This window comes from Macaca fascicularis, chromosome 15 (assembly GCF_037993035.2).
Source record: "Macaca fascicularis isolate 582-1 chromosome 15, T2T-MFA8v1.1".
NCBI lineage: Eukaryota > Metazoa > Chordata > Mammalia > Primates > Cercopithecidae > Macaca > Macaca fascicularis.
The window spans coordinates 15,848,815-15,873,527 of NC_088389.1; the positions used below are offsets into that span (position 1 = coordinate 15,848,815).

Sequence of the window (24,713 nt, forward strand, 5' to 3'; positions counted from 1 at the left end):
AGCGAACCTTGGGGAAGATCCATTCGAAAGCAATCCTGGCTGAACAGGAGTCTGGAAACTTTGAAGACCTCCGTCTACCAGACAACAGGATCCAGTAAGAAACAGACTCAGGCCGGGCACAGTGGCTCACACCTGTAATCCCAACACTCTGGGAGGCCAAGGCAGGCGGATCACCTAGGTCAGGAGTTCCAAGACCAGCGAGGCTAACATGGTGAAACCCCATCTCTACTAAAAATACAAAAATTGGCCAGGCGTCGTGGTGCGCACCTGTAATCCTAGCTACCCAGGAGGCTGAGGCAAGAGAATTGCTTGAACCCAGGAAGCAGAGGTTGCTGTGAGCCAAGATCATGCCACTGCACTGCAGCCTGGGTGACACAGCAAGACCCTGTCTCGAATAATAATAAAATAAAATATGTTTTAAAAGAAGGGAAGAGGCCAGGCGCGGTGGCTCACGCCTGTAATCCCAGCACTTTGGGAGGCTGAGGCGGGCGGATCACAAGGTCAGGAGATCGAGACCATCCTGGCTAACACAGTGAAACCCTGTCTGTACTAAAAATACAAAAAATTAGCCGGGCGAGGTGGCGGGCGCTTGTAGTCCCAGCTACTCAGGAGGCTGAGGCAGGACAATGGCGTGAACCCGGGAGGCGGAGCTTGCAGTGAGCCGAGATCGCGCCACTGTACTCCAGCCTGGGCGACAGAGCGAGACTCTGTCTCAAAAAAAAAAAAAAAAAAAAAAGAAGGAAAGAAAGAAAACAATCAGGAGAAGAAATCAAGAAGAGAGAAAGATTTTCCTATTTTATGGGAATATCAAAGACAAAACTTGACTCTTAGAAAAGACTAATTGAATAGAAATTTGGAAAAATTTCTCATGACAAAAAGATATAAGGCACAAATAAACAACCATAGAAATAAAAAATGAACAGAACTATAGAGTTCTAGAGATATTAAAAGATAACGAGAGAATGCTATAATGGAAAATTTCCCAGAAAATTATAAATTACAAAAGAGATTCAAGAAGAAAAAAAACATGAGTTATCCTCTGACCGTTAACAGAAATTGAATCAGATGTTAACAAATCTTCCCATAAAGACAACACTAGGCTGAGTGCCGTGACTCATATCTGCAATCCCAGCACTTTGGGAGGCCAAGGCAGGAGTATTGCTTGAAGCCAGGAGTTTGAGACCAGCCTGAGAAACATGGCAAAATCCCATCTCTACAAAAAAAAAAAAAAAAAATTAGCTGGACGTAGTGGTATGCACCTGTAGTCCCAGCCACTCGGGAGGCTGAGGCAGGAGAATCACTTGAACCCCAGAGGTAGAGGCTGCAGTGAGCCATGATCTCGCCACTGTACTCCATCCTGGGCAATACAAATAAAAAAATAAATTGCCAGGCTGGGTGCAGTGCATTACGCCTGTAATCCCAGCACTTTGGGAGGTAGAGGTGGGTGAATCACCTGAGGTCAGGAGTTCGAGACCAGCCTGGCCAACATGATGCAACCCCATCTCTACTAAAAATACAAAAATTAGCCAGGCATGGTGGCATGTGCCTGTGATCCCAGCTACTCAGGAGGCCGAGGGAAGATAATTGCTTGAACCAGGAGGCAGAGGTTGCAGTGAGCCAAGATCACGCCACTGCACCCCAGCCTGGGAGGGAAACAGAGCGAGACTCTGTCTCGAAAAATAAAAAATTAAAAATAAATGCCATTCTTGCATCACATCCTATTCAAGGGTACTGACATCATCATGACATCACCACGGATGTTGGCCTTGATCACCTGACTGAGGGGCATTGGTCAGGTCTCTCCACCAGACAGTCACTCTTCTCCCCCTTACCATACTCTACTCTTTGAAGGACGTCCCTATACACAGCCCACACCTAAGAAGTAGGGAGTTTTGCTCCACCTCCTTGCAGGGCTGAGTACCTACAGAAATTATTTGAAATTCTTCTTTGATTTTTTATTTACTTACTCTCTTTTTAATTTTTTTTTTTTGTGTGTTTTTTTTTTTTTTTTTTTTGTTTTTTTTTTTTTTTTTGAGACAGAGTCTCGCTCTGCCGCCCAGGCTGGAGTGCAGTGGCCGGATCTCAGCTCACTGCAAGCTCCGCCTCCCGGGTTCACGCCATTCTCCTGCCTCAGCCTCCCGAGTAGCTGGGACTACAGGCGCCCGCCACCTCGCCCGGCTAGTTTTTTGTATTTTTTAGTAGAGACGGGGTTTCACCGGGTTAGCCAGGATGGTCTCGATCTCCTGACCTTGTGATCCGCCCGTCTCGGCCTCCCAAAGTGCTGGGATTACAGGCTTGAGCCACCGCGCCCGGCCTTAATTTTTTTGAGACAGAGTCTTGCCCTGTTGCCCAGGCTGGACAGCAGTGGCGTGATCTCGGCTCACTGCAACCTCCGCCTCCCAGGTTCAAGTAATTCTCCTGCCTCAGCCTCCTGAGTAGCCAGGATTACAGGCGCCCACCTCCACGCCCGGCTAATTTTTGTATTTTTAGTAGAGATGGGGTTTCACCACGTTGGCCAGGCTGGTTTGGAACTTCTGACCTCAGGTGATCTGCCCACCTTGGCTTCCCAAAGTGCTGGGATTACAGGTGTGAGTCACCGCGCCAGGCCAATTTTTGTATTTTTAGTAGAGACGGGGTTTCATCATATTGGCCAGGATGGTCTCGATCTCTTGATCTCATGATCCACCTGCCTCAGCCTACCAAAGTGTTGGGATTACAGGCGTGAGCCACAGCGCCCAGTCTATCTATTTATTTGAGATGTAGTTTTGCTCTGTCTCCCAGGCTGGAGTGCAGTGTTGCAATCTCGGCTCACTGCAACCTCCACCTCCCAGGTTCAAGTGATTCTCCTGCCTCAGCCTCCAGAGTAGCTGGGACTACAGGCATGCACCACCACGCCTAGCTAATTTTTTGTCTTATTTTTTTTTTTGAGACAGAGCCTTGCTCTGTCGCCCAGGTTAGAGTGCAGTGGCCTGAGCCACCACACTTGGTCCCGAGATTATTTGGAATTCCTCTGCACAGATTTGTCTTTTGTCCCCCACTTACTTATTCAATCACTTAGCTATATAAGTGCAGACTTGTTCGATAAAACGTACAGGAGCCCATTGGTTTGGACTGAGCTCCTGCACCAGGACCAATAGACCAATCCAAAATGGAGTCCCTGATGCTGCAGCTCCAGGTCACCAGCCAAAACTAAGTTGTTTATCTGACCCTCCCTTCCAGAAATCAGGAGAGTGACAGATCAGATAAAAGCCAGATCCCTGCACAAGCCAGTTTTAGCCAGTATGATAAGGAAGTCCTTTTTGCTTTATTTAACCTTTACAAGGAAAGTAATTTGAAATGATCAATCTGCTCTTTGTTCTCTGACCCTTCTTTCTTCAGCCCTTTTCTGTCTATAAAATTTCTGCCCAGCTCACGGGAACACTCATTCTATTTTATAGAATGAGATATCATCTGATTTTAGAGTAGCAAGTAGAATCCAATTAAGATCTTTAACTGGCCGGGCGCAGTGGCTCAAGCCTCTAATCCCAGCACTTTGGGAGGCAGAGACGGGCGGATCACGAGGTCAGGAGATCGAGACCATCCTGGCTAACACGGTGAAATCCCGTCTCTACTAAAAAATACAAAAAACTAGCCGGGTGAGGTGGCGGGCGCCTGTAGTCCCAGCTACTCTGGAGGCTGAGGCAGGAGAATGGTGTGAACCCAGGAGGCGGAGCTTGCAGTGAGCTGAGATCCGGCCACTGCACTCCAGCCTGGGTGACACAACTAGACTCAGTCTCAAAAAAAAAAAAAAAAAAAAAAAAAAAAGATCTTTAACTTTGGCTCCCACATGTAATCCCGGCACTTTGGGAGGCCAAGGCAAGACTGCTTGAGCTCAGGAGTTCAAGACCAGCCTGGGTAATACAGTGAGACTGTATCTCCACACACAAAAAATAAAAAATTAGCCAGGGGTGGTGGCGGGCATCTGTAGTTCCAACTACTTTGGAGGCTGAGGTGGGAGGATTGCTTAAACCCGAGAGGGTGAGGCCGCATTGAGCCATGATTGGGCCACTGCACTGCAGTCTGGGCGACAGAACGAGACCCTGTCTCAAAAAACAAAAAGAAAAGAAAAGAAATGTTTTGTAATTTTGTCTTCTGGCCGACTTGTGGATGTTTATTTTATACCTTGGGTTATAATCCAATCCCACCTTATTTTGTTGCTCAAATTGTTTCAGCTTTGGTCACTGGGAGTTCCTGAGACCTTCTGACATCTCCTTTCACTGTGTGTTTTTTTTTGGTGGGGGGAGGTGGAGGGGATGGAATCTCACTCTGTCACCAGGCTGGAGTGCAGTGGCAAGATCTCGGCTCCCTGCAACCTCTGCCTCCTGGGTTCAAGCAATTCTCGTGCCTCAGCCTCCCAAGTAGCTAAGATTACAGGCGCCTGCCACCATGCCTGGCTAATTTTTGTATTTTTAGTAGAGAAGGGGTTTCACCATGTTGGCCAGGTGGGTCTCGAATTCCTGATGTCAGGTAATCCGCCTTCCTCGGTCTCCCAAGGTGCTGGGATTACAGGCATGAGCCACTACGCCCGGCCCATTGTGGTTTTTGAGCAATTTGGTAAGTGGTAACATACATAAATGCCCACAAAACCACCACCACAATCCAGATGGTGAGCATATCCCTCACCGCCCAGAGTCCTCCCTCCCTTGATAATCCTTCCCTCCAGTTCTCCACTGCTCTTTGCAGCCCGTAACCCGTTTCCTGTCACCGTAGATGAGTCCGCATCACCTCTCTATATGGGACTATATAGTAAATACTCTTTATTGCCTGGTTTCTTTCACTCAGCATAGTAATTTCGCAATTCATCCCTTCAGTAGGTTCTGGATGTGACGAGGGGCAGTAGGACACTCAGGGAGAGACCCCGAGTGTGAGAGATGGGTAATTATCAGGTCAGCAGAAGTGGTAGAGCGGGGCCGGGGACTTGTGGAGTGGGCAGAGGCTGGCAGGACTCCTGGGTTCCCCACTGGCTGCCGAGGCAGGGCAGGTGAGAAAGATGGCAGGTTGGGTGGCTGTGTCTCCGCGGTGGGGGTCCCTGGGAGGCATGCCAGCTAGTTATCCCAGAGGCAGGTGTAAACCCAGCCCTGAAGTCTGGATAGGGCTGAGCTAAAGCCACAGGCTCGAACCTTCACGACACATGTGTGACAGAAACCAGGGGAGGGAAGAGGTGACCAAAGGTATGTGTACCATGCCCAGAGGGGACAGGACTTAACTTTTTTTTTTTTTTTTTTGAGACAGAGTTTTGCTCTTGTTGTCTGGGCTGGAGTGCAATGGTGCGATCTCGGCTCACTGCAACCTCTGCCTCCCGGGTTCAAGTGACCTGTCTCAGCCTCCCGAGTAGCTAAGATTACAGGCATGCACCACCACACCTGACTAATTTTGTATTTTTAGTAGAGATAGGGTTTCTCCATGTTGGTCAGGCTGGTCTCGAACTCTCGACCTCAGGTGATTCGCCCACCTTGGCCTCCAAAAGTGCTGGGATTACAGGCGTAAGCCACCGTGCCCGGCTTTTTCTTTTCTTTTCTTTTCTTTTTTTTTTTTTTTTAAGAGACTGAGTCTCACTCTGTTGCCCAGACTGGAGTACAGTGGCATGATCTTAGCTCACTGCAGCCTTGACCTCCTGGGCTCAAGCAATTCTCCCACCTCAGCCTCCCAAAGTGCTAGGATTACAGGCATGAGCCACTGCATCTGGCCCTGAAAATCCTTTTTTTTTTTTTTTTTTTTTTGAGATAAAGTCTCTGTCACCCAGGCTGGAGTGCAGTGGCATGATCTTGGCTCACTGCAACATCTGCCTCCCGGGTTCAAGCGATTCTCCTGCCTCAGCCTCCCAAGTAGCTGGGATTACAGGTGCGTGCCACCATGCCCAGCTAATTTTTGTATTTTTAGTAGAGATGGGTTTCACCACGTTGGCCAGGCTGGTCTCGAACTCCTGATCTCAGGTGATTCGCCCGCTTTAGCCTCCCAAAGTGCTGGGATTATAGGCGTGAGCCACGATGCCCGGCTTGGAACCTAATTCTTAAGAGGCAGGCTGCAGGCTGGGCGCGGTGGCTCACGCCTGTAATCCCAGCACTTTGGGAGGCCAAAACGGGCGGATCATGAGGTCAGGAGATCGAGACCATCCTGGCTAACACAGTGAAACCCCGTCTCTACTAAAAAATACAAAAAACTAGCTGGGTGAGGTGGCGGGCGCCTATAGTCCCAGCTACTCAGGAGGCTGAGGCAGGAGAATGGCGTGAACCCGGGAGGCGGAGCTTGCAGTGAGCTGAGATCCGGCCACTGCACTCCAGCCTGGGCGACAAAGCGAGACTCCGTCTCAAAAAAAAAAAAAAAAAGAGGCAGGCTGCAGAAGAGGCAAGGGCAAGGGAGATAGGGAAGTGTGTCCAGAGAGGCTGAAGGAAACCCAGGGACACTAAGGTCACACAGCTGCAGAGGGGCACATGTCCATGAGACTGGCCACTGGTTCAGACACCAAGTGCAGGTCACAGAAGTTATGGCCCGGAATGGGGCTTGTAGGCTGGCAGGATCCGGGTTCTGCCTGGATGGAGGTTCCCTTCTCTCCTGTGTGTGAGACCCCTGGGTCCTGGCCACCTGGCCAGGGAAGAGTATGGTTGCCTTAGTGTGTTCCCGTTGCCATAACAAATATCACAGGCTGGGTAATTTATAAAATAATAGAAGTGTTACAGCTCTTTTAGAATTTGTCCAGCAGGTTTTCCAGTTTTAACCCCAAAAAGAAAGAAAAGAAAGAAAAGAAAAGAAAAAAGAAAAGGGCTGGGCACGATGCCTCATACCTGTAATCCCAACACTTTGGGAGGCCAAGGTGGGCGGATCACTTGAGGTCAGGAGTTCGAGACCAGCTTGGCTGAAATGGTGAAACCCTGTCTCTACCAAAAAATACAAAAATGGCCGGGCGCGGTGGCTCACGCCTGTAATCCCTGCACTTTGGGAGGCCGAGGCGGGCGGATCACGAGGTCAGGAGATCGAGACCATCCTGGCTAACACGGTGAAACCCCGTCTCTACTAAAATACAAAAAAATTAGCCGGGCGCGGTGGCGGACGCCTGTAGTCCCAGCTACTCGGGAGGCTGAGGCAGGAGAATGGCGCGAACCCGGGAGGCGGAGCTTGCAGTGAGCCGAGATGGTGCCACTGCACTCCAGCCTGGGCGACAGAGTGAAGACTCCGCCTCAAAAAAAAAAAAAAAAAAAAAAAACAAAAATGAGCCAGGCATGGCCGGGCACATGGCTCACACCTGTATTCCCAGCGCTTTGGGAGGCCGAGGAGGGTGGATCACGAGGTCAGGAGTTCAAGACCAGCCTGGCCAAGATGGCGAAACCCTGTCTCTACTAAAAATACAAAAAAACCAGCCTGGCGTGGTGGCAGGCACCTGTAATCCCAGCTACTCAGGAGGCTGAGGCAGAGATTTGCTTGAACCCAGGAGGCAGATGTTGCAGTAAGCTGAGATCACACCACTGCACTCCAGTCTGGGTGACAGAGAGAGACTCTGTCGCAGAAAAAGAAAAAAAAAAAATGAGCCAGGTGTGGTGGTGCGTCCCTGTAATCCCAGCTACTGGGGAGTCTGAGGTAGAAGAATTGCTTGTACCCAGAGGCCGAGGTTACAGCGAGCTGAGATTGAGATTGCACTACTGTACTCCATCCTGGGCGAAGAAGTAAGACTTCGTTTCAAATAAAAATAAACATTAAAAAAAGAAAGAAAAGGAAATGAAAGGAAAAGAAATCTATTGCTCACAGCTCTGGAGGATGGGAAGTCCAAGATCTAGTCACCAGCGGGTTCGAGGTCTGGTACGGGCCTGTTTCTCACAGATGGTGCTGTCTAGGTGTCCTCACATGGCAGGAGAGATGGAAGGGCAAAAAGGACCTAGCTAGTTCTTTTAAGCCCTTTCGTAAGACACTAATCCCATTCAGGAGGGCAGAGCCCTCATGACTTAATTGCCTCCTAAAAGCCTCATCTGTTAATACGACTATGCTGAGTCTTGAGTTCCTACATATGAACACATACATTCAAACCACAGCAACAGCCACGCCTAGGATGGGACACTTTGCCCGTCCACCAGGCTGGAGGGGAAGAAGACTGTGCCCACCTGCTCAGCCCTCAGATGAGGAAGGGCTGGACTAGGATCAGGGCAAGGTCAGGGAGGAGACCACAAGCACAGGGAGGCAGGGGCAGAGGGAAGGGGTGAGACGCCGCAAGGCTGGGATAGAAGATGGGATTGGGACTGACCAGAGACAGGCTGGGGCTGAGACTGATAGGAACAGGGGCCTCACAGTCCAGGCTGGCTCGGTGCCCCCACTCCCATACGAGCCTCTGAGATTTGCTCAGACTTGGGCCTAGAGCTCCATCTAGCTCTGCCACAGCTGGCTGCTCAGCCCTGAGGTTCCCCTGGGCATTCAGCAGGGCTGTGCTCAGTGCTGCCCACAGACTGGAGGTCTCTGGTGGAGGGAATCAAGGAAGAGGCAGTGCAGGGACCAAGGGCAGTAAAGCAGAAGGAACACTGGACAGCAAGCCAAGCAGTGTCATGGCCAAGACAAAAGAAAAAGAACTTGGGCTGGGCACAGTGGCTCATGCCTGCAATCCCAGCATTTTGGGAGGCCAAGGCAGGCAGGTCATTTGAAGTCAGGAGTTTGAGACCAGCCTGGCCAACATGGTGAAACCCTGTCTTTACTAAAAATACAAAAATTAGTTGGCTGTGGTGGTGCACGCCTGTAGTCCCAGCTACTCGGGAGGCTGAGACAGGAGAATCACTTGAACCTGGGAGGCGGAGGTTGCAGTGAGCCGAGATTGCGCTGCTGCACTCCAGCCTGGGCGACAGAGTGAGACTCTGTCTCAAAAAAAAAAAGAGAACTTTGTTAAATATTTTGGCTGAGGGGTTGGTCACTGAATTTCCTTTCTATATTTGGCAAGAGATGAATCCTCTCGTGCTGGGGTGGAGCAGCCCCCAGGTAGGCCCTCCCAGGCACCAGCTTCACTAGTTTCCAGCCTCTCCCCACTCATTTTTCCATTTAATCCCGATAGGAATCATTATTCCTATTTTATAGGTGGGGAAACTGAGACTGGAGAAGGTAAGAAGGAAGCTGATGGTTCTCTCACCAAACCCCACCCCTGGACTTATTTTTGTGAGACAGGGTCTTGCTTTGTGGCCCAGGCTGGAGTACAGTGTTATGATCACAGGTTCACTGCAGTCTTCAACTCCTACAGTCAAGCCGTCCTCCCGCCTCAGCCTCCCAGTAGCTGGGACCACAGACATTTGCTACCACACCCAGCTAATTTTTCTATTTTTTGTAGAGGCAGGGTCTCTTGCCTAGGGCGGTCTCAAACTTCTGTCCTCAAGCGATCCTCCCAAAATGCTGGGATTACAGGCATAAGCCACCATGCCCTGTGTCACCTCCGCAGCTTAAGCACGTGCAACAGGTTGCTCTGTAAGCTGCTCACATTTGGTGAGGCTGCGAGGCCACACCAGCAAAGCCAGGTGGCTGGGGATGCTGACCTAGCAGAGCCTCGCTCTCCCCGCCCCAGGCCAGCCCCTCCTGCTGCTAAGCCTAGCAGGCCAAACTCGGTCCCGCCCCCGTCAAGTGCCTCGGTCTTCCCTGAGCCTGAACACATCATGTACATTTTGATGGAGTTAGAATCCGGAAAATCAAGAGTGTGGAAGATCAGGAGCAACTAATGTAAGCAGGAGAAGGATGAAGCTGGATTCCGTCTAGCAAGCAGGAGCGTGAGAGTGGCGCTGGGAGAAGGCACTGATAAGAGATAGAGTAGGGCACAGAATATGGGGGCTCACCCTCAACCACTTCTAAACACTCTAAGCTCGAGCAGGCCTTGAACTCCTGGTCTGTAAAGTGGCTGATGGAAGTGGCTGGAGCAAAACCCATATGGGCGAATGTCCCTGCAGCTGCCTCAGTTTCCCCATCTGTAAAACGGGGCTGGGGACCCGCAGCTCTCATGGGACTGGTGACCCGCTCGCGGGTGCTCGCCCTGCATTCCAGACAGCACCTACAACTCCAGACTCACTCGGGGCGGGTCGAGGTGGGCTCCAAAGTCCCTTCTAAGCCGACATCCCGATTCCCCTTCCCGGGAAGGCACCCCCAGAAAAGCAAAGGTCGCTCCAGCAGCCTCCTCGGGTTATCCGCTTTCCCGAAGCCGTGGCCCTCGCCTTCCGCTCTCGTCTTCACCGGCATACTCAAGTCCCCGCTGGGGACTGACACTGCGGGCTCGGTCGCCGCAAGGACTGGGAGGAAGATAGAAGATGCGGGGCGAAAGCGGGGCGAGAAGAGTGGGACACTGCAGAGCAGCAGGGCGGGGACTCGGAGCTCCTCCCCCGCCCCGCTCCCGGCCCCCCGCCCCGCTCCCGGCCCCCCGCCCCGCTCCCGGCCCCCCGCCCCGCTCTGCGAGTCCCGCCCAGGGCCCCGCCCACTTCACGAGTCCCGCCCCTCTCCCGGGCCCCGGGCGGGGCCATCCCGGGGCTGTCCGCGGAGACGCCTATGCGGTGGAGGCTTCGGGCGTCAACTAGCGCGGGCGAACACCAGCAGAGGGACCAGGCAGCCTGGCACCCCACTTTGCCATCCTGTCCTTGGAAACCTCGGGGTCTGCGGGCCGGCCGCTCCGCGTGGGCGAAATCAGAAACACGTGGTTTTCGAGGCCCCCTCGGGCTCAGGAAAATTTTATGGTTCGGGTCACAGTAGGAAGCGGACAATGAGGCGGGAGGGCAGAGAGAACCGCAGCATCACCGCGCAACTTGGGCCGTGTCGTTTCTGGGGTCTTCGGTAGCTGGAAGCCGCAACCCCTGTCGTCTCGAAGGGCTCGATTTGTTTCGAATGGGCGCTTGCAGGAGAAGTGGCCAGGCACGTATTACAGACTACCACGCCGCCCCTTAGGCGGTCAAGCGGGGCGAGCAGGCGGTGGCCTCTCGGCAGTCGGCCTGTCACCACCCCGGGACCTTTGGAGGCGGAAGCATAGAGCGGTCTGCAAACGTTCCCGAGCGTGCCTCTGCGGCTCTGGCGGGTGTTTCGAACCTGGGCGCCGGGCACACGCCCAGTCCCGAGAGCGCTGAGGGTCCCCTTAGCGTCGCCGTCACCCCGGGCAACCCGCAGGGCGCCCGAGTCCTGGCCCTTTAAGCAGCGCGGGCGCCTCGGCGTCTTGGTTTCGCGCGCCCGCCCGCGGCGCCGGCAGAGCGAACATGGCCCCGGCTACGCGGGTGGTGCGGGCGCTGTGGACTGGCGGGTGCGCCTTGGCCTGGAGGCTGGGCGGCCGCCCCCAGCCGCTGCTCCCCACGCAGAGCCGTGCTGGCTTCGCGGGGGCGGCAGGCGGCCAGGGCCCCGTGGCTGCCGCTCGTAAGGGGAGCCCGCGGCTGCTAGGGGCAGCGGCGCTGGCCCTGGGGGGAGCCCTGGGGCTGTACCACACTGCGCGGTGGCACCTGCGCGCCCAGGACCTCCACGCGGAGCGCTCAGCCGTGCAGGTAAGGCCTGGTCCGGCCGGGGATGGGGATGCTGATCAGCGCCGAACTCGGGACTGCTGGGAACCCGTGGGGTCAGGAGTTGCCTCTGCCTGCTTGTGACCTTGGGCGAGTGACTTGGTCTGAAGTCTCCGAACCCTCAGTGTTCTCTTCTGTAAAATAGGGGCACTCCTGATGCCTACTACCTGGAATTGTTCGAGTTCTCATAAAATCGTTCTTCTACCGTGTTTTTTTTGTTTATTTATTTATTTTGAGACAGGGTCTCTCAATATCGCCCAGGCTGGAGTGCAGTGGTGCGATTGCGACTCGCTGCAGCCTCTGCCTCCCGGGTTCAAGGGATCCTCCTGCCTCAGCCTCGGGAGTAGCTGGGACTATAGGCTCACCCCACTGCGCCCTGCTAATTTTTGTATTTTTTGTAGAGACAGGGTTTCACCATGTTGCCCAGGCTGGTCGGTCTCAAGCGATCCGCCCACCTTGGCCTCTGAAAGTGCTGGGATTACAGGTGTGAGCCACTGCGCCCCAGCCTCTACCATGTTTTAAGAAGACTTTTTTTTTTTTTTTTTTTTTTTTGGAGACGGAGTGCTCTGTTGCCTTCGCTGGAGTGCAATGGCACTATCTCGGTTCACCGCAACCTCCGCCTCTTGGGTTCAAGCGATTCTCCTGCCTCAGCCTCCCCAGTAGCTGGGATTACAAGCACCTGCCACCACGCCCGGCTAATTTTTGTGTTTTTAGTAGAGACGGGGTCTCATCATGTTGGCCAAGCTGGTCTCGAATTCGTGATCTCAAATGAGCCACCCACCTCGGGCTCCCAAAGTGCTGGGATTACGGTGTGAGCCACGGAGCCCGGCCTCTACTGTGTTTTAAGGAGACTTTTTTGACTAAGAGATGGGAGATCACAGGAAAGGGAAAGCCTTTTTCACTTTTTTTTTTTTTTTTTTTTTTTGAGACAGAGCCTCGCTCTGTCGCCCAGGCTGGAGTGCAGTGGCTGGATCTCAGCTCACTGCAAGCTCCGCCTCCCGGGTTCACGCCATTCTCCTGCCTCAGCCTCCCGAGTATCTGGGACTACAGGCGCCCGCCACCACGCCCGGCTAGTTTTTTTGGATTTTTTTAGTAGAGACGGGGTTTCACCGTGTTAGCCAGGATGGTCTCGATCTCCTGACGTCGTGATCCGCCCGTCTCGGCCTCCCAAAGTGCTGGGATTACAGGCTTGAGCCACCGCGCCCGGCGCCTTTTTCACTTTCTAAACGTTCGTCATCCTCTCTCCCCACTGCCCCCAAATCCTAAGGCTGTGTATTTATTTAGTAGTAGTAGTGGTGGCACTTTTATGGAACTGATGACTTAGATTCCAGGCTGAAACAGAAAGAGGCAGGAAGGTGTCCCCCCACCAAGTGGTGGCCCAGCTGCCTTGCCACACTTTATACCTACCCCACACCTTCCAACTCTTCTCTGCCTGACCCCCCACCACCCTCCCACAGATGCTTTTATGCTGGACCAGAGGGAACAGAGGTAGGTGAAAGGGGCATGGAGTACCCCGTGTCTCCCTTCCTGTCTCCACGGTCCAGCTTCCCCTCTGAACACAAGGAGGTGGTCTATGATTGTGGCTTTCCGGCATGAAGGTGCAGCAGACTCCCCTGGGGGCTTTCCTGGCCACAGCCCAGATACCACCCTCCCCTTCGGAGATTTGAGATAGACTGAGGCTGGAGGATTGCATGAACCCAGGAGTTCAAGGCTGCAGTGAGCTGTGATCAAGCTACTGCACTCCAGCCTGCATGGCAGAGTGAGACTCTGTCTCCAGAGAAAAAACCAAGAACGAGATTGGAGGTAGACCCCACTGGTAAACACCAGCCTGGGTGGTAGCCAGCTCTGGCCCCCAGAGGTCCCTGGGGTTAGAGGAGTGGGAGTGGGCAAAGCCAAGTTGAAACAGTTGTTCTGTGTCTGTGGGAGCAGGCTGTATACCCTGGGGCTGTCTGGTGTCCCCTTGGGACTGGAGCGAGAAAAGAGAGGTCTGTCCAGTATGGGACAGAGACTGGAAGATTCCTCCTACACAACCTCACAGCAAAGGGTGGGACTCCTGCCTGGGGACCGTGCCGGCCGGGGGCTTAAACCAGGGCTGCCGTCCGGTGCCTCCCTTCCCCCTACCACTCCCTCCCATCCCTAGTTCCTCTTCCCGATGTTCTAGCGTTGTCTCAGAAGACGCCTCTGGAAAACATGCTTGCTTGGGAGCAGGGTCTGTACCTGGGGGTGCCAGGTCTAGAAGCCCCTTCCATCTGCTGCCCACAGCTCTCCCTGTCCAGCCGCCTGCAGCTGACCCTGTACCAGTACAAGACGTGTCCCTTCTGCAGCAAGGTCCGAGCCTTCCTCGACTTCCACGCCCTGCCCTACCAGGTGGTGGAGGTGAACCCCGTGCTCAGGGCTGAGATCAAGTTCTCCTCATACAGAAAGGTGCCCATCCTGGTGGCCCAGGAAGGAGAAAGCTCGGTGAGCCCCAGGAAACCCCATGCATCCTTCCTCCTATCCTGGATCGTCCTGGAGCACCCGCTCGCCTGGCCCGGCGCTGCAGCTTGGGAAGGAACTTGGGATCTTTGTGCCTCTAAGGACTATGGGGGAAGTAGCTGCATACAGTAGATGCTCAGTAAATGTAGGCTCTTTCCTTCCCTACCAAAACCAAACACCTTTGGGTCTCAGAGAGGCAGAACACCACAGCTGAACAACGTAGATTCTGAAATGAGCGATCTGGGTTTAAGGTGTGATTCACCCACTCACTAGTTGTGTGACTTGGGGCAAGTCACTTATCCTCTCTGGGCTTGCTTGCTTCATGAGTCAACAAGGGGCCATATTCTGGCTTGCAGGCACAGCAGATATGAAATGCCTGACACAGTGCTTGGGGTCTAGTATGTAGCTTCCAGAACCCACCCTGCCCCTCTACCTGGGAGGCCAGATGGGTGAGTGGGCTGGGGCTTAGACCCCACGGCTTTCCCACACCTTCCTCCCCATTAGGATGGGTGCCCTGAGGGCAGGGTGGGGAGGACTCTGGGCATGTCCTCAGGAATGGATAAACAATGTCCTCAGGTGGTGGTGGTAAGGAGCCCCCTGGGACTCCCAGTGGCTGGGTTGTAATCTCTGATTAAACCACCGTTTTCTCTTCCAGCAACAACTGAATGACTCCTCTGTCATCATCAGCGCCCTCAAGACCTACCTGGTGTCGGGGTAAGGAGCCCCTCGGAGACCAGGCGGCCATTGCTTTTGGTGGCTTCTTCCTCCGGGGAGGCCTCGCCCGAGTTCTCTTGTGGGAGCAGGTGGAGCTGCTGCTTAGATTTCCAGAGTACGCAGTGGCTCACACCTGTAATCTCAGCGCTTCGGGAGGCCGAGGCGGGCAGATCACCTGAGGTCAGGAGTTCCAGACCAGCCTGGCCAACATGGCAAAACCCCATCTCTACTAAAAATACAAAAATGAGCCAGGCATAGTGGCGAGTGCCTGTAGTCCCAGCTACTCAGGAGGCTGAGGCAGGAGAATCACTGGAACCCGGGAGGCAGAGGTTGCAGTGAGCCAGGATCGTGCCACTGCACTGCAGCCTGGGTGACAGAGCAAGACTCCGTCTCAAAAAAAAAAAAGATTTTCAGAGCAGCCCGTGGCCGTCTTCCTCCAAGCCCTCCACTTTGTCCTCTCCGCAGCTCTCTCTCTTGGGGAGGTAGCCCTGGCATCTCCTCCACATCCCTCTTACTGCAGGAGTGCGGAGAGCCTTTGTTTATCGGTCCTGGCTCCACTCTGGGGCTAGGGCAGCTGGGTGGGTCGGCCACAGGGGACGGGACGGGGAAGGAGTTGGGGTGAGACTGTGGCTCTCTCCGAAGGCAGCCCCTGGAAGAGATCATCACCTACTACCCAGCCATGAAGGCTGTGAATGACCAGGGCAAGGAGGTGACCGAGTTCGGCAATAAATACTGGCTCATGCTAAACGAGAAGGAGGCCCAGCAAGTGTACAGCGGGAAGGAGGCCAGGACGTGAGTGGGGCTGGGGCTGGCGGGGGAAGGTGGTGACCTCAGGGGTCTTCTGTAGAGTAGGACCAAGCTGAGCAAGATGGCGTGAGCAGGGAGCAGCGTGGGAGACCAGCGGGGCTGGGGCCGGGCCATGCCGGATTTCAGCAGAGACCTTTCTGTGGCTGCGCGTGCTGGCTCACTCCTGTAATCCCAGCATGTTGGGAGGCCGAGGCGGGCAGATCACCTGAGGTCAGGAGTTCGAGACCAGCCTGGCCAACATGGCAAAACCCCATCTCTACTAAAAATACAAAAATTAGCTAGGTGTGGAGGTGCACACCTGTAATCCCAGCTACTAGGGAGGCTGAGGCAGGAGAATCACTTGAACCCAGGAGGCGGAGGATGCAGTGAGCTGAGATCGTGCCATTGCACTCCAGCCTGGGCGACAGAGCAAGACTTTGTCTCAAAAAAAAAAAAAAAAAAAAAAAAAAAAGCCAGGTGCGGTGGCTCAAGCCTGTAATCCCAGCACTTTGGGAGGCCGAGGCAGGCAGATCACGAGGTCAGGAGATCGAGACCATCCTGGCTAACAGGGTGAAACCCCATCTCTACTAAAAATACAAAAAACTAGCCAGGTGTGGTGGCGGCGCCTGTAGTCCCAGCTACTCTGGAGGCTGAGGCAGGAGAATGGCGGGAACCCGGGAGGCGGAGCTTGCAGTGAGCTGAGATCCGGCCACTGCACTCCAGCCTGGGCGACAGAGCCAGACTCCGTCTCAAAAAAAAAAAGACCTTCCTGCTCAGGCTTCAGCTTCCCACCTGTGCAGTGGGTATGGTCTAGAGAACGCAGCCTGCTCCCAACACAGCCCAGGTCCTGGCTTAGGAAGTCCCTCCCGTGCCCGCAGGGAGGAGATGAAGTGGCGGCAGTGGGCAGACGACTGGCTGGTCCACCTGATCTCCCCCAATGTGTACCGCACACCCACCGAGGCTCTGGCATCCTTTGACTACATTGTCCGCGAGGGCAAGTTCGGAGCCGTGGAGGGAGCCGTGGCCAAGTACATGGGTGCAGCGGCCATGTACCTCATCAGCAAGCGACTCAAGAGCAGGCAAGTGTGTGTGCACATCCGGGGCCTGCTGTCCCTGAGCCTCCGGTGCCACGAGCAGTGGTGATCCCATCACACCCCTCAGGAGACCAGCGGGAGGCTGAGGCCTGGGCAGGTGGGAAAGCGTTATGGATTACGGGTCCCTTGGCCAAGCTGGGACTTGGACCCAGAGCTCCTGCTCACCTCCCTGGGGGCAGCAGGGCCGGCCTTGAAGCCAGAAGCCTGGGGCCTGACTGGCACCTTCTCTGTGGCTTTCTCCCTGGCCTGGTCTCTTGCCCTTGCCACAGCCTCCCCATCTGGGACAGATGCTCCCTGAGGCATCTGCAGATGTGATGCTGTCACCTGGGGTGTTGCCCTGGCTTCCACGCCTCCCCCCTGCTCCCCAGAGGAGACCCCTCTTCCCTGCTGGGCTGGGAGTGGGGGCTCTCCTGAGGGGCTTTTCCCTTCCCCGCCCAGGCACCGCCTCCAGGACAACGTGCGCGAGGACCTCTATGAGGCTGCCGACAAGTGGGTGGCTGCTGTGGGCAAGGACCGGCCCTTCATGGGGGGCCAGAAGCCGAATCTCGCTGATTTGGTGAGTGTGGTGGTGGCAGGTGGTGCCTGGACCAAGGGTTCTGTCCTCAGAGTGGGGGAGGTTTGTAAGGGAAAGCCCGGGCAGTGCCTGCATCGTGCCAGAGGAGCCTGCCTCTGCCATCACAGACAGAAACTCGCCTCGAAGTGGCTCCAGGAGAGAAACCGATGACCAGGAACCGCCTTGGTTCACATAACTGACAAGTTCAGGGAACGGGCTGGCTTCAGGCCCTGCTGGATCCAGAGGCCCGGGTGGTGGTAACAGGGCCCGGGCTCTACCTGTCGCCGTCAACACGGCCCTCCCTGGAGTGCGCTTCGGCCCCAGGCGGGCTGGGTCCGGTGCTCCAGGCTTCTCCCAGCAAAACCCAGTGAGATGGCATCTCACTGGCCTGGCTTCGCTGCCCTTTTTCCTTTTTTTTTTTGTTTTTGAGACCAAGTCTTATGCTGTCACCCAGGATGGAGTGCAGTGGTGCAATCTCAGCTCACTGCAACCTCCACCTCCCAGGTTCAAGCAATTCTCCTGCCTCAGCCTCCCGAGTAGCTGGGATTACAGGCCTGTGCCACCATGCCTGGCTAATTTTTGCATTTTTAGTAGAGACAGGGTTTCAATATGTTGCCCAGTCTGGTCTCGAACTCCGACCTCAGGTGATCCACCCACTTCGACCTCCCAAAGTGCTGGGACTGCAGGCGTGAGCCACCGTGCCTGGCCCACTGCTCATTTTTAAAACTGTCCTGCCCCTGGGTGACCTGGGTCTTGAAACTGGGTGGTGGGGTCTCTTCTCCCCAGTCTCAGGACCTGAGAAGGGGGGAGGGCATTTATCCCAAGGAAACTTGCTGGTGGGGATCTGTGGCCCAGAAAAGGGGGTACAGGCGTGAAGCAGGCGAGACCTGCAGCCATCCCACACGCTTTGTTCAAACCCTCACCTGTGCTGTTGGCCCTTGAGTAGGTCACGAGCTCCAAGCGGGGAGGGGATGGGAGCTGGGCACACAGCTGGCAGGGAGTGAAGGAGGTCTGGATGCCTGTCAAACCAGCCTTTCTGTTTCACGCCCCAGGCAGTGTATGGCGTGCTGCGCGTGATGGAGGGGTTGGATGCCTTCGATGACCTGATGCAGCACACGCATATCCAGCCCTGGTACCTGCGGGTGGAGAGGGCCATCACCGAGGCCTCCCCAGCGCACTGAATGTCCCCGCCCAGAACAGGGGAAAGGCAGCGGAAGACGCCAGCTGCCAGGGCCTGGGGTCCCTGGGCCAGTGCCTGGCGATGCTGGCGGGGGCAGCATCATTCTGCCCCTTGTCTACCCACCCCCACCAGCCCTCTTGCTCCTAACACAGGGCACCTGCTGGGGCCCAGGGATGCTAGGGACGAGTTCCACCCCTGCGCCTGCCCTGGGGCGACCCCTCCGTGTCCCTGCCTCCCTGCTCTGCCGCCCCTCTCCCAGAGCCTCAGTGGCTGTCCCGTGGCTACATCCTGTGGGTGGGGGGTCATCGACAGGACAGCAGGACGGTTCGTTCTCGGTGGAATCCCATCCCTGGGTTCCCCTAGTTCCCACTCTTCCCAAGCCTCCCGGGATGGGGACATGTTTGCAATAAAGGAAAGGTTTGTGGCGCCTGTCGCGGCAGGCATCTCGTGGAGCTGTGCGTGACTGAGTGCTGCGTGGGGCTGGCGGTCAAGGGAGGCATCAGGCTTGGGCTATGCCAGCCCTGGTGGTAACTAACCACCGGCCTGGTGCTTCCCAGGTGGCAGGCATGGTATGGCTCCGCAGACTTTGTATGCCATGGTCCCCAGGATACCACTCAGGGCACACAGCCGGGCCATGGAGCCCAGCAGCCAGCGTTCAGGTCGGGGCCTGCCTACCCACGGTGGGACTCTGCGGTGGGGTCCCTCTTCAAGCCTCAGTTTCTTCGTCTGTCCCTGCCTTGTGGGGGAGTTCAGTGATAGGAGCAGGTCCAGTGCACAGAGCAGGGGCACCCGGTCCAGGGCACCGGGCTGTTCAGACCCCTGCTCTACAGACAGGACCAAGCCCTCTCAGATGGCTGCCCCGGGCTTCAGCGCCAGGCTGGGCCAGCCTTTATGGGAATAGAGACTCTGCCTTCCAGGGTGAATGTGGGTTGCGGGTGGGACCCCCTTTCCTGCACAGAGCACCCAGGATGGGGCTCCCCAGTTCCCTGACTTAACTGAGGTGGGCTGGCCTGCCAGGGGCCCTCCAGAAGCCAGTGAGCCCAACTCCACCCACTTGGTCCTTCCGACTGGGGGGACTGGACAGCGTCCTCATACCCTCTTGAGAAACTTTTTTTTTTGAGACAGGGTCTCGCTCTGTCACCCAGGCTGGGATGCAGTGGCGCAGTCATAGCTCACTGCAACCTCGACCTCCCAGGTTCAAGTGATCCACCTCACCCTCCAAGTAGCTGGAACCACAGGTGCGCACCAACACGCCCAGCTAATTTTTTATATTTTGTAGATCCTGGGTTTTGCCGTGTTACCCAGGCTGACCTTGCACTCTAGGGCTCAAGGGAACTGCCCACCTCAGCCCCCCGAAGTGTTGGGATTACAGGCGTGAGCCCCCATGCCCAGCCAGGAAACTTTTTTAAGTTTTATTTTATTAGTATTTTAAAAACAAAATAACTCAAGTTTCCCATAAAAGCGAACATTTGAGTAAGGTAGAAGTGAGCGCTCGAGACAGCCAGTGTAACATTTGGAAGCAGGTGGCTGTGTGGCTGGTGACCTCGGTTTTTCCCACGGGGCTGGTCTGCCACCGGCTCTGTTCTCATCCCCATCCTGGGCGTCTCCCTGTCAACATATGTCACACTGACTTGTTCTCATGGCTACATAGTGCCCTGCTGCCTGGCTGCACCACAGTCCATCAGCCAGCCCCCACCGTGTGCCCTCTGTGGGTGTTAACTCCAGGTACTTGGGCTGCAGGGGAGAGGAGGCGGCCAGGCCTGAGGCTGTACCCGTCTGTGGCCTTAGGAGTCACAGCAGCCGCCTCTGAGAGGCCAGCAGGTGTCAGGGCACCCAGAGCCACCACTGTGTCCAGAACAGCATTTCCACGTCATTGGCCAGGCCTAAAGTCCTGAGGGGCCTTTGCTCCAGGGACCCAGGGTGTCTCCCTCAGCAGGGCAGGAACTAGGCCAGGAACACCATGGGGCACTGAGGGAGGACCCTCCCTCCATCCCTGCACCCCTCCATCCCTCCATCCCTACACCCCTCCATCCCTCCATCCCTGCACCCCTCCATCCCTCCATCCCTGCACCCCTCCATCCCTCCATCCCTGAACCCCTCCATCCCTCCATCCCTGCACCCCTCCATCCCTCCATCCCTGCACTCCTCCATCCCTCCATCCCTGAACCCCTCCATCCCTCCATCCCTGTACCCCTGCATCCCTCCATCCCTACACCCCTCCATCCCTGAACCCCTCCATCCCTCCATCCCTGCACTCCTCCATCCCTCCATCCCTGAACCCCTCCATCCCTCCATCCCTGCACTCCTCCATCCCTCCATCCCTGAACCCCTCCATCCCTCCATCCCTGCACTCCTCCATCCCTCCATCCCTGAACCCCTCCATCCCTCCATCCCTGAACCCCTCCATCCCTCCATCCCTGTACCCCTGCATCCCTCCATCCCTACACCCCTCCATCCCTGAACCCCTCCATCCTTCCATCCCTGCACTCCTCCATCCCTCCATCCCTGAACCCCTCCATCCCTCCATCCCTGCACTCCTCCATCCCTCCATCCCTGAACCCCTCCATCCCTCCATCCCTGTACCCCTGCATCCCTCCATCCCTACACCCCTCCATCCCTGAACCCCTCCATCCCTCCATCCCTGCACTCCTCCATCCCTCCATCCCTGAACCCCTCCATCCCTCCATCCCTGAACCCCTCCATCCCTCCATCCCTGTACCCCTGCATCCCTCCATCCCTACACCCCTCCATCCCTGAACCCCTCCATCCTTCCATCCCTGCATCCCTCCATCCCTCCATCCCTGTACCCCTCCATCCTTCCATCCCTGCATCCCTCCATCCCTCCATCCCTGTACCCCTCCATCCCTGAACCCCTCCATCCCTCCATCCCTGTACCCCTGCATCCCTCCATCCCTGAACCCCTCCATCCCTCCATCCCTGTACCCCTGCATCCCTCCATCCCTGAACCCCTCCATCCCTGAACCCCTCCATCCCTGAACCCCTCCATCCTTCCATCCCTGCATCCCTCCATCCCTCCATCCCTGTACCCCTCCATCCTTCCATCCCTGCATCCCTCCATCCCTGTACCCCTCCATCCCTACACCCCTCCATCCCTGAACCCCTCCATCCTTCCATCCCTGCATCCCTCCATCCCTGCACCCCTCCATTTCTCCATCTCCACACCCTTCCTTTGCTGTACCCCTCCATTCTCCATCCCTGCACCCCTCCATCCCCCATCCCTGTACCCTTACGTCCTCCATCCCTCGATCCCTGCATTCCTCCATCGCACATCCCTCCATGCCTCTGTTCTCTGCATCCCTCCACCGCAGTATCCCTGCACCTCTTCATCCCTCCATTCCTGCATCCCTCTATTTTTCCATCCCTCCATTCCTGTATCCCTGTACCCTCCATCCTCCATCCCAGCATCCCTCCATCCCTGCTCCCCACTCTCACTTCCCTTCCCTTCCCTTCCCTTCCCTTCACACACAGGCTTTTCCTGCCATCCTCACACCCTGCCCAGGGTTACCTGATACCTTTCCAGCTGCACACGGAGGCTGACTCACCTCTCTCTTTCTCAGTCCCAAAGTCCCGAAAGAGAGCATCTGATGTGGCCAGCTCATGACAAGGCGTCCACCTTCTGTCCATGACATGGAGGCCAGGGGAGGATCTCACTGCTGAGGACCCCACCGTGTGCTCCCAGACCTTTTGAATGTTCCTCCTGCTCAGCCCAGTGACTGCGGGCTGTGGCTCCTCCCTTCAGCCTCCCCTCGAGGTCCTGGTCTTACTTAGGAGGCCCCGGATGTAGATCCGGCCCCAGCCACCAGGCATTGCCCCTTTTCCTGGCTCCACACACTCAGGAATGAAGTTTCCTTCTGTTTCTCCTCTTGCAAAAGGAGATCTGGTTGGCAGCTAAACCGCGCTGGGAACAGGGGCCTGAGTCCTGGACCAGGGCTCTTTCCCCGGTGCTGCTGCAGTTGGGGAGGAGCCTACATCCTCCTCCCCCGAGTGCTCACCTTGATGAAAGGGTCCAGGACTGTGCTAACCAGACCTGACAGGCTGGAGAATGGCCAGTCAGACTGAGGCCACCGCGGGACACCACTTAGGCCCAACTTCTCCCCGCGAGTATCTCTCTCCCTAGAGGTAACAACTCTGCCTCAGTTTCCCCAATGTTTCTCCGTCACACCTCTTGGCGTGTTTTCCCATAGCCACCAGAGGGCGCCAGAGCCCCGCCAAGCCGCGTAGGAGATGGAAACAAGGCCTGCTGCTGCCACCTCGCGGCCAATTCCAGGAATGAATCTCGGCACCCTCATTACCCAGCGACTCTGTCCATCTGTATGAAAATGGGCTTAGCTGTAACGGTCCGAAGATGAGTGGCTAGGAAGAAACATACCTCTTGAGGATGGGGACAGTGGCTCATCCCTGTAAGCCCGGCACTTCAGGAGGCTGAGGTGGGAGGGTCACCTGAGCCCAGGAGTTTGAGGCTGCAGTGAGGTATGACTGCCCCACGGCACTCCAGCCTGAGAAACAAAGTGAGACCCTCTCAAAAAAAAAAAAAAAAAAAAAAAAGAAGAAGGAAGGAGAAGGAGAAGGAGAAAGAAGAAGAAAGAAGAAATGCCTCTTCTTAGGAATGGGCTCCAAGCCAGGATTCCATGCCCCATTAGTGCCATCCTCAGGTCACAGCATGGTCTCTGTGGTCTGTTTTTCTCTCTTTGTTTAAAAAATAGAGGCCAAGAAAAAAAAAAAAAGAGGCCAGGGAGGTTGCAGTGAGCCAAGATTGTACCACTGCACTCCAGTCTGGGCAACAGAGCAAGACTCCATCTCAAAATAAATAAATAAATAAATAAATAAATAAATAAATAAATAAAGGCCAGGAGTGGTGGTTCACGCCTGTAATCCCAGCACTTTGGGAGCTGAGGCGGGTGGATCACTTGAGGTCAGGAGTTTGAGAGCAGCCTAGCCAACATGGCGAAACCCTGTGTCTACTAAAAATACAAAAATTAGGCAGGTGTGGTGGTGGATGCCTGTAATCCCAGCTACTCGGGAGACTGAGGCAGGAGAATCGCTTGAATCCGGGAGATGGAGGCTGCAGTGAGCCGAGATTGTGCCACTGTACTCCAGCCTGGGCGACAGAGGGATACTTCATCTCTAAACAAATAAATAATAAAAAATAGAGACAGGGCCGGGCGTGGTGGCTCAAGCCTGTAATCCCAGCACTTTGGGAGGCCGAGACGGGCGGATCACGAAGCCAGGAGATCGAGAGACGATCCCGGCTAACACGGTGAAACCCCGTCTCTACTAAAAAATACAAAAAAACTAGCCGGGCGAGGTGGCGGGCGCCTGTAGTCCCAGCTACTCGGGAGGCTGAGGCAGGAGAACGGCGTAAACCCGGGAGGCGGAGCTTGCAGTGAGCTGAGATCCGGCCACTGCACTCCAGCCTGGGTGACAGAGCAAGACTCCGTCTCAAAAAAAAAAAAAAAAAAATAGAGACAGGTTCTTGTTATGTTGGCCAGGTTGGTCTTAACTTCCTGGCCTCAAGCAATCCTTCCTCCGTGGCCTCCCAAAGTGCTAGGATTACAGGTGTGAGCCACCATTCACGGTTCCCTGTGGTCTTGATGGCTTCAGAAGACCTGAGTTCAGGACCTGGCCACTGCCCACTGTGCCCTGGGGCAAGCCCCATCCCGACTGGGAAATGGCATCCGTAAACCTCCGATACGCAGAGGGCGTGTTTTTATGAAGCTGGTAGGGTCTGCTGTCTGTTCTCAGAACACACGCCCTGCTGTGTTCCCCACTGGCTCCAAGAGCTCAAGGTCAAGGACTCCAGGAAGTAAGAATGGAAAGAGTCCTGAGAACAGCAAGCTCCCTCCTCCCTGGGGAGAGTGAGCTCATGGGGAGGGTGCTGGTTTGCTTTTGTGTGTCTGTTCATTTTTTTTTTTTTTTTTTAGACAGGGTCTTGCTCTGTTGTCCAGGCTGGAGTACAGGGGCAGGATCATGGCTCACTACAGCCTTGAACTCCTAGGCTCAAGTGATCCACCCACCTCAGCCTCCTGAATAACTGGGACTATGGGCATGTGCCACCATGCCTGGAGAATTTTTTTTTAATGTTTTGAAGATATAGAGTCTCACTGTGTTGCCCAGGCTGGTCTCCAACTCATGGGCTCAAGTGATCCTCCGGCCTCAGCCTCCCAAGTAGCTAGGACCACAGGTGTGTGCCACCACGCTGGCTAACTTTTGTATTTTTTGTAGAGATGGGGTCTTACTATGTTGCCCAAGCTGGTCTCCAACTCCTGGGTTCAAGCGATCTGCCTGCCTTAGCCTCCTAAAGTGCTGGGATTACAGGAGTGAGCCACGGCTCCCAGCCATTTGTGGTGTTTGAAGTCACCAAGTGTGTGGTTATT

General features: G+C 55.3%; 1 protein-coding gene, 1 long non-coding RNA gene and 1 pseudogene across 2 annotated transcripts; 2 read left to right on the plus strand and 1 right to left on the minus strand.

The window, feature by feature from the left end:
• Window positions 1-6,705: 6,705 nt before the first annotated feature.
• Window positions 6,706-6,759, plus strand: LOC123569260 (U7 small nuclear RNA; annotated as a pseudogene).
• A 4,454-nt stretch (window positions 6,760-11,213) lies between these two features.
• PTGES2 (prostaglandin E synthase 2) lies at window positions 11,214-18,770 on the plus strand. Its single transcript, XM_045372707.2, has 7 exons — window positions 11,214-11,501; window positions 13,779-13,976; window positions 14,647-14,705; window positions 15,348-15,497; window positions 16,370-16,570; window positions 17,024-17,141; window positions 18,191-18,770. The coding sequence occupies exons 1-7, from the start codon at window positions 11,223-11,225 to the stop codon at window positions 18,317-18,319; spliced, it is 1,134 nt and encodes a 377-aa protein (XP_045228642.2). The 5' UTR covers window positions 11,214-11,222; the 3' UTR covers window positions 18,320-18,770.
• A 946-nt stretch (window positions 18,771-19,716) lies between these two features.
• On the minus strand, window positions 19,717-22,066 carry LOC123569028 (uncharacterized). The gene is made up of 2 exons (XR_010581425.2): window positions 21,882-22,066; window positions 19,717-19,926 (listed from the first exon to the last, which is right to left on the minus strand). It is a non-coding gene; the product is annotated as an uncharacterized lncRNA (long non-coding RNA).
• Window positions 22,067-24,713: the final 2,647 nt, after the last annotated feature.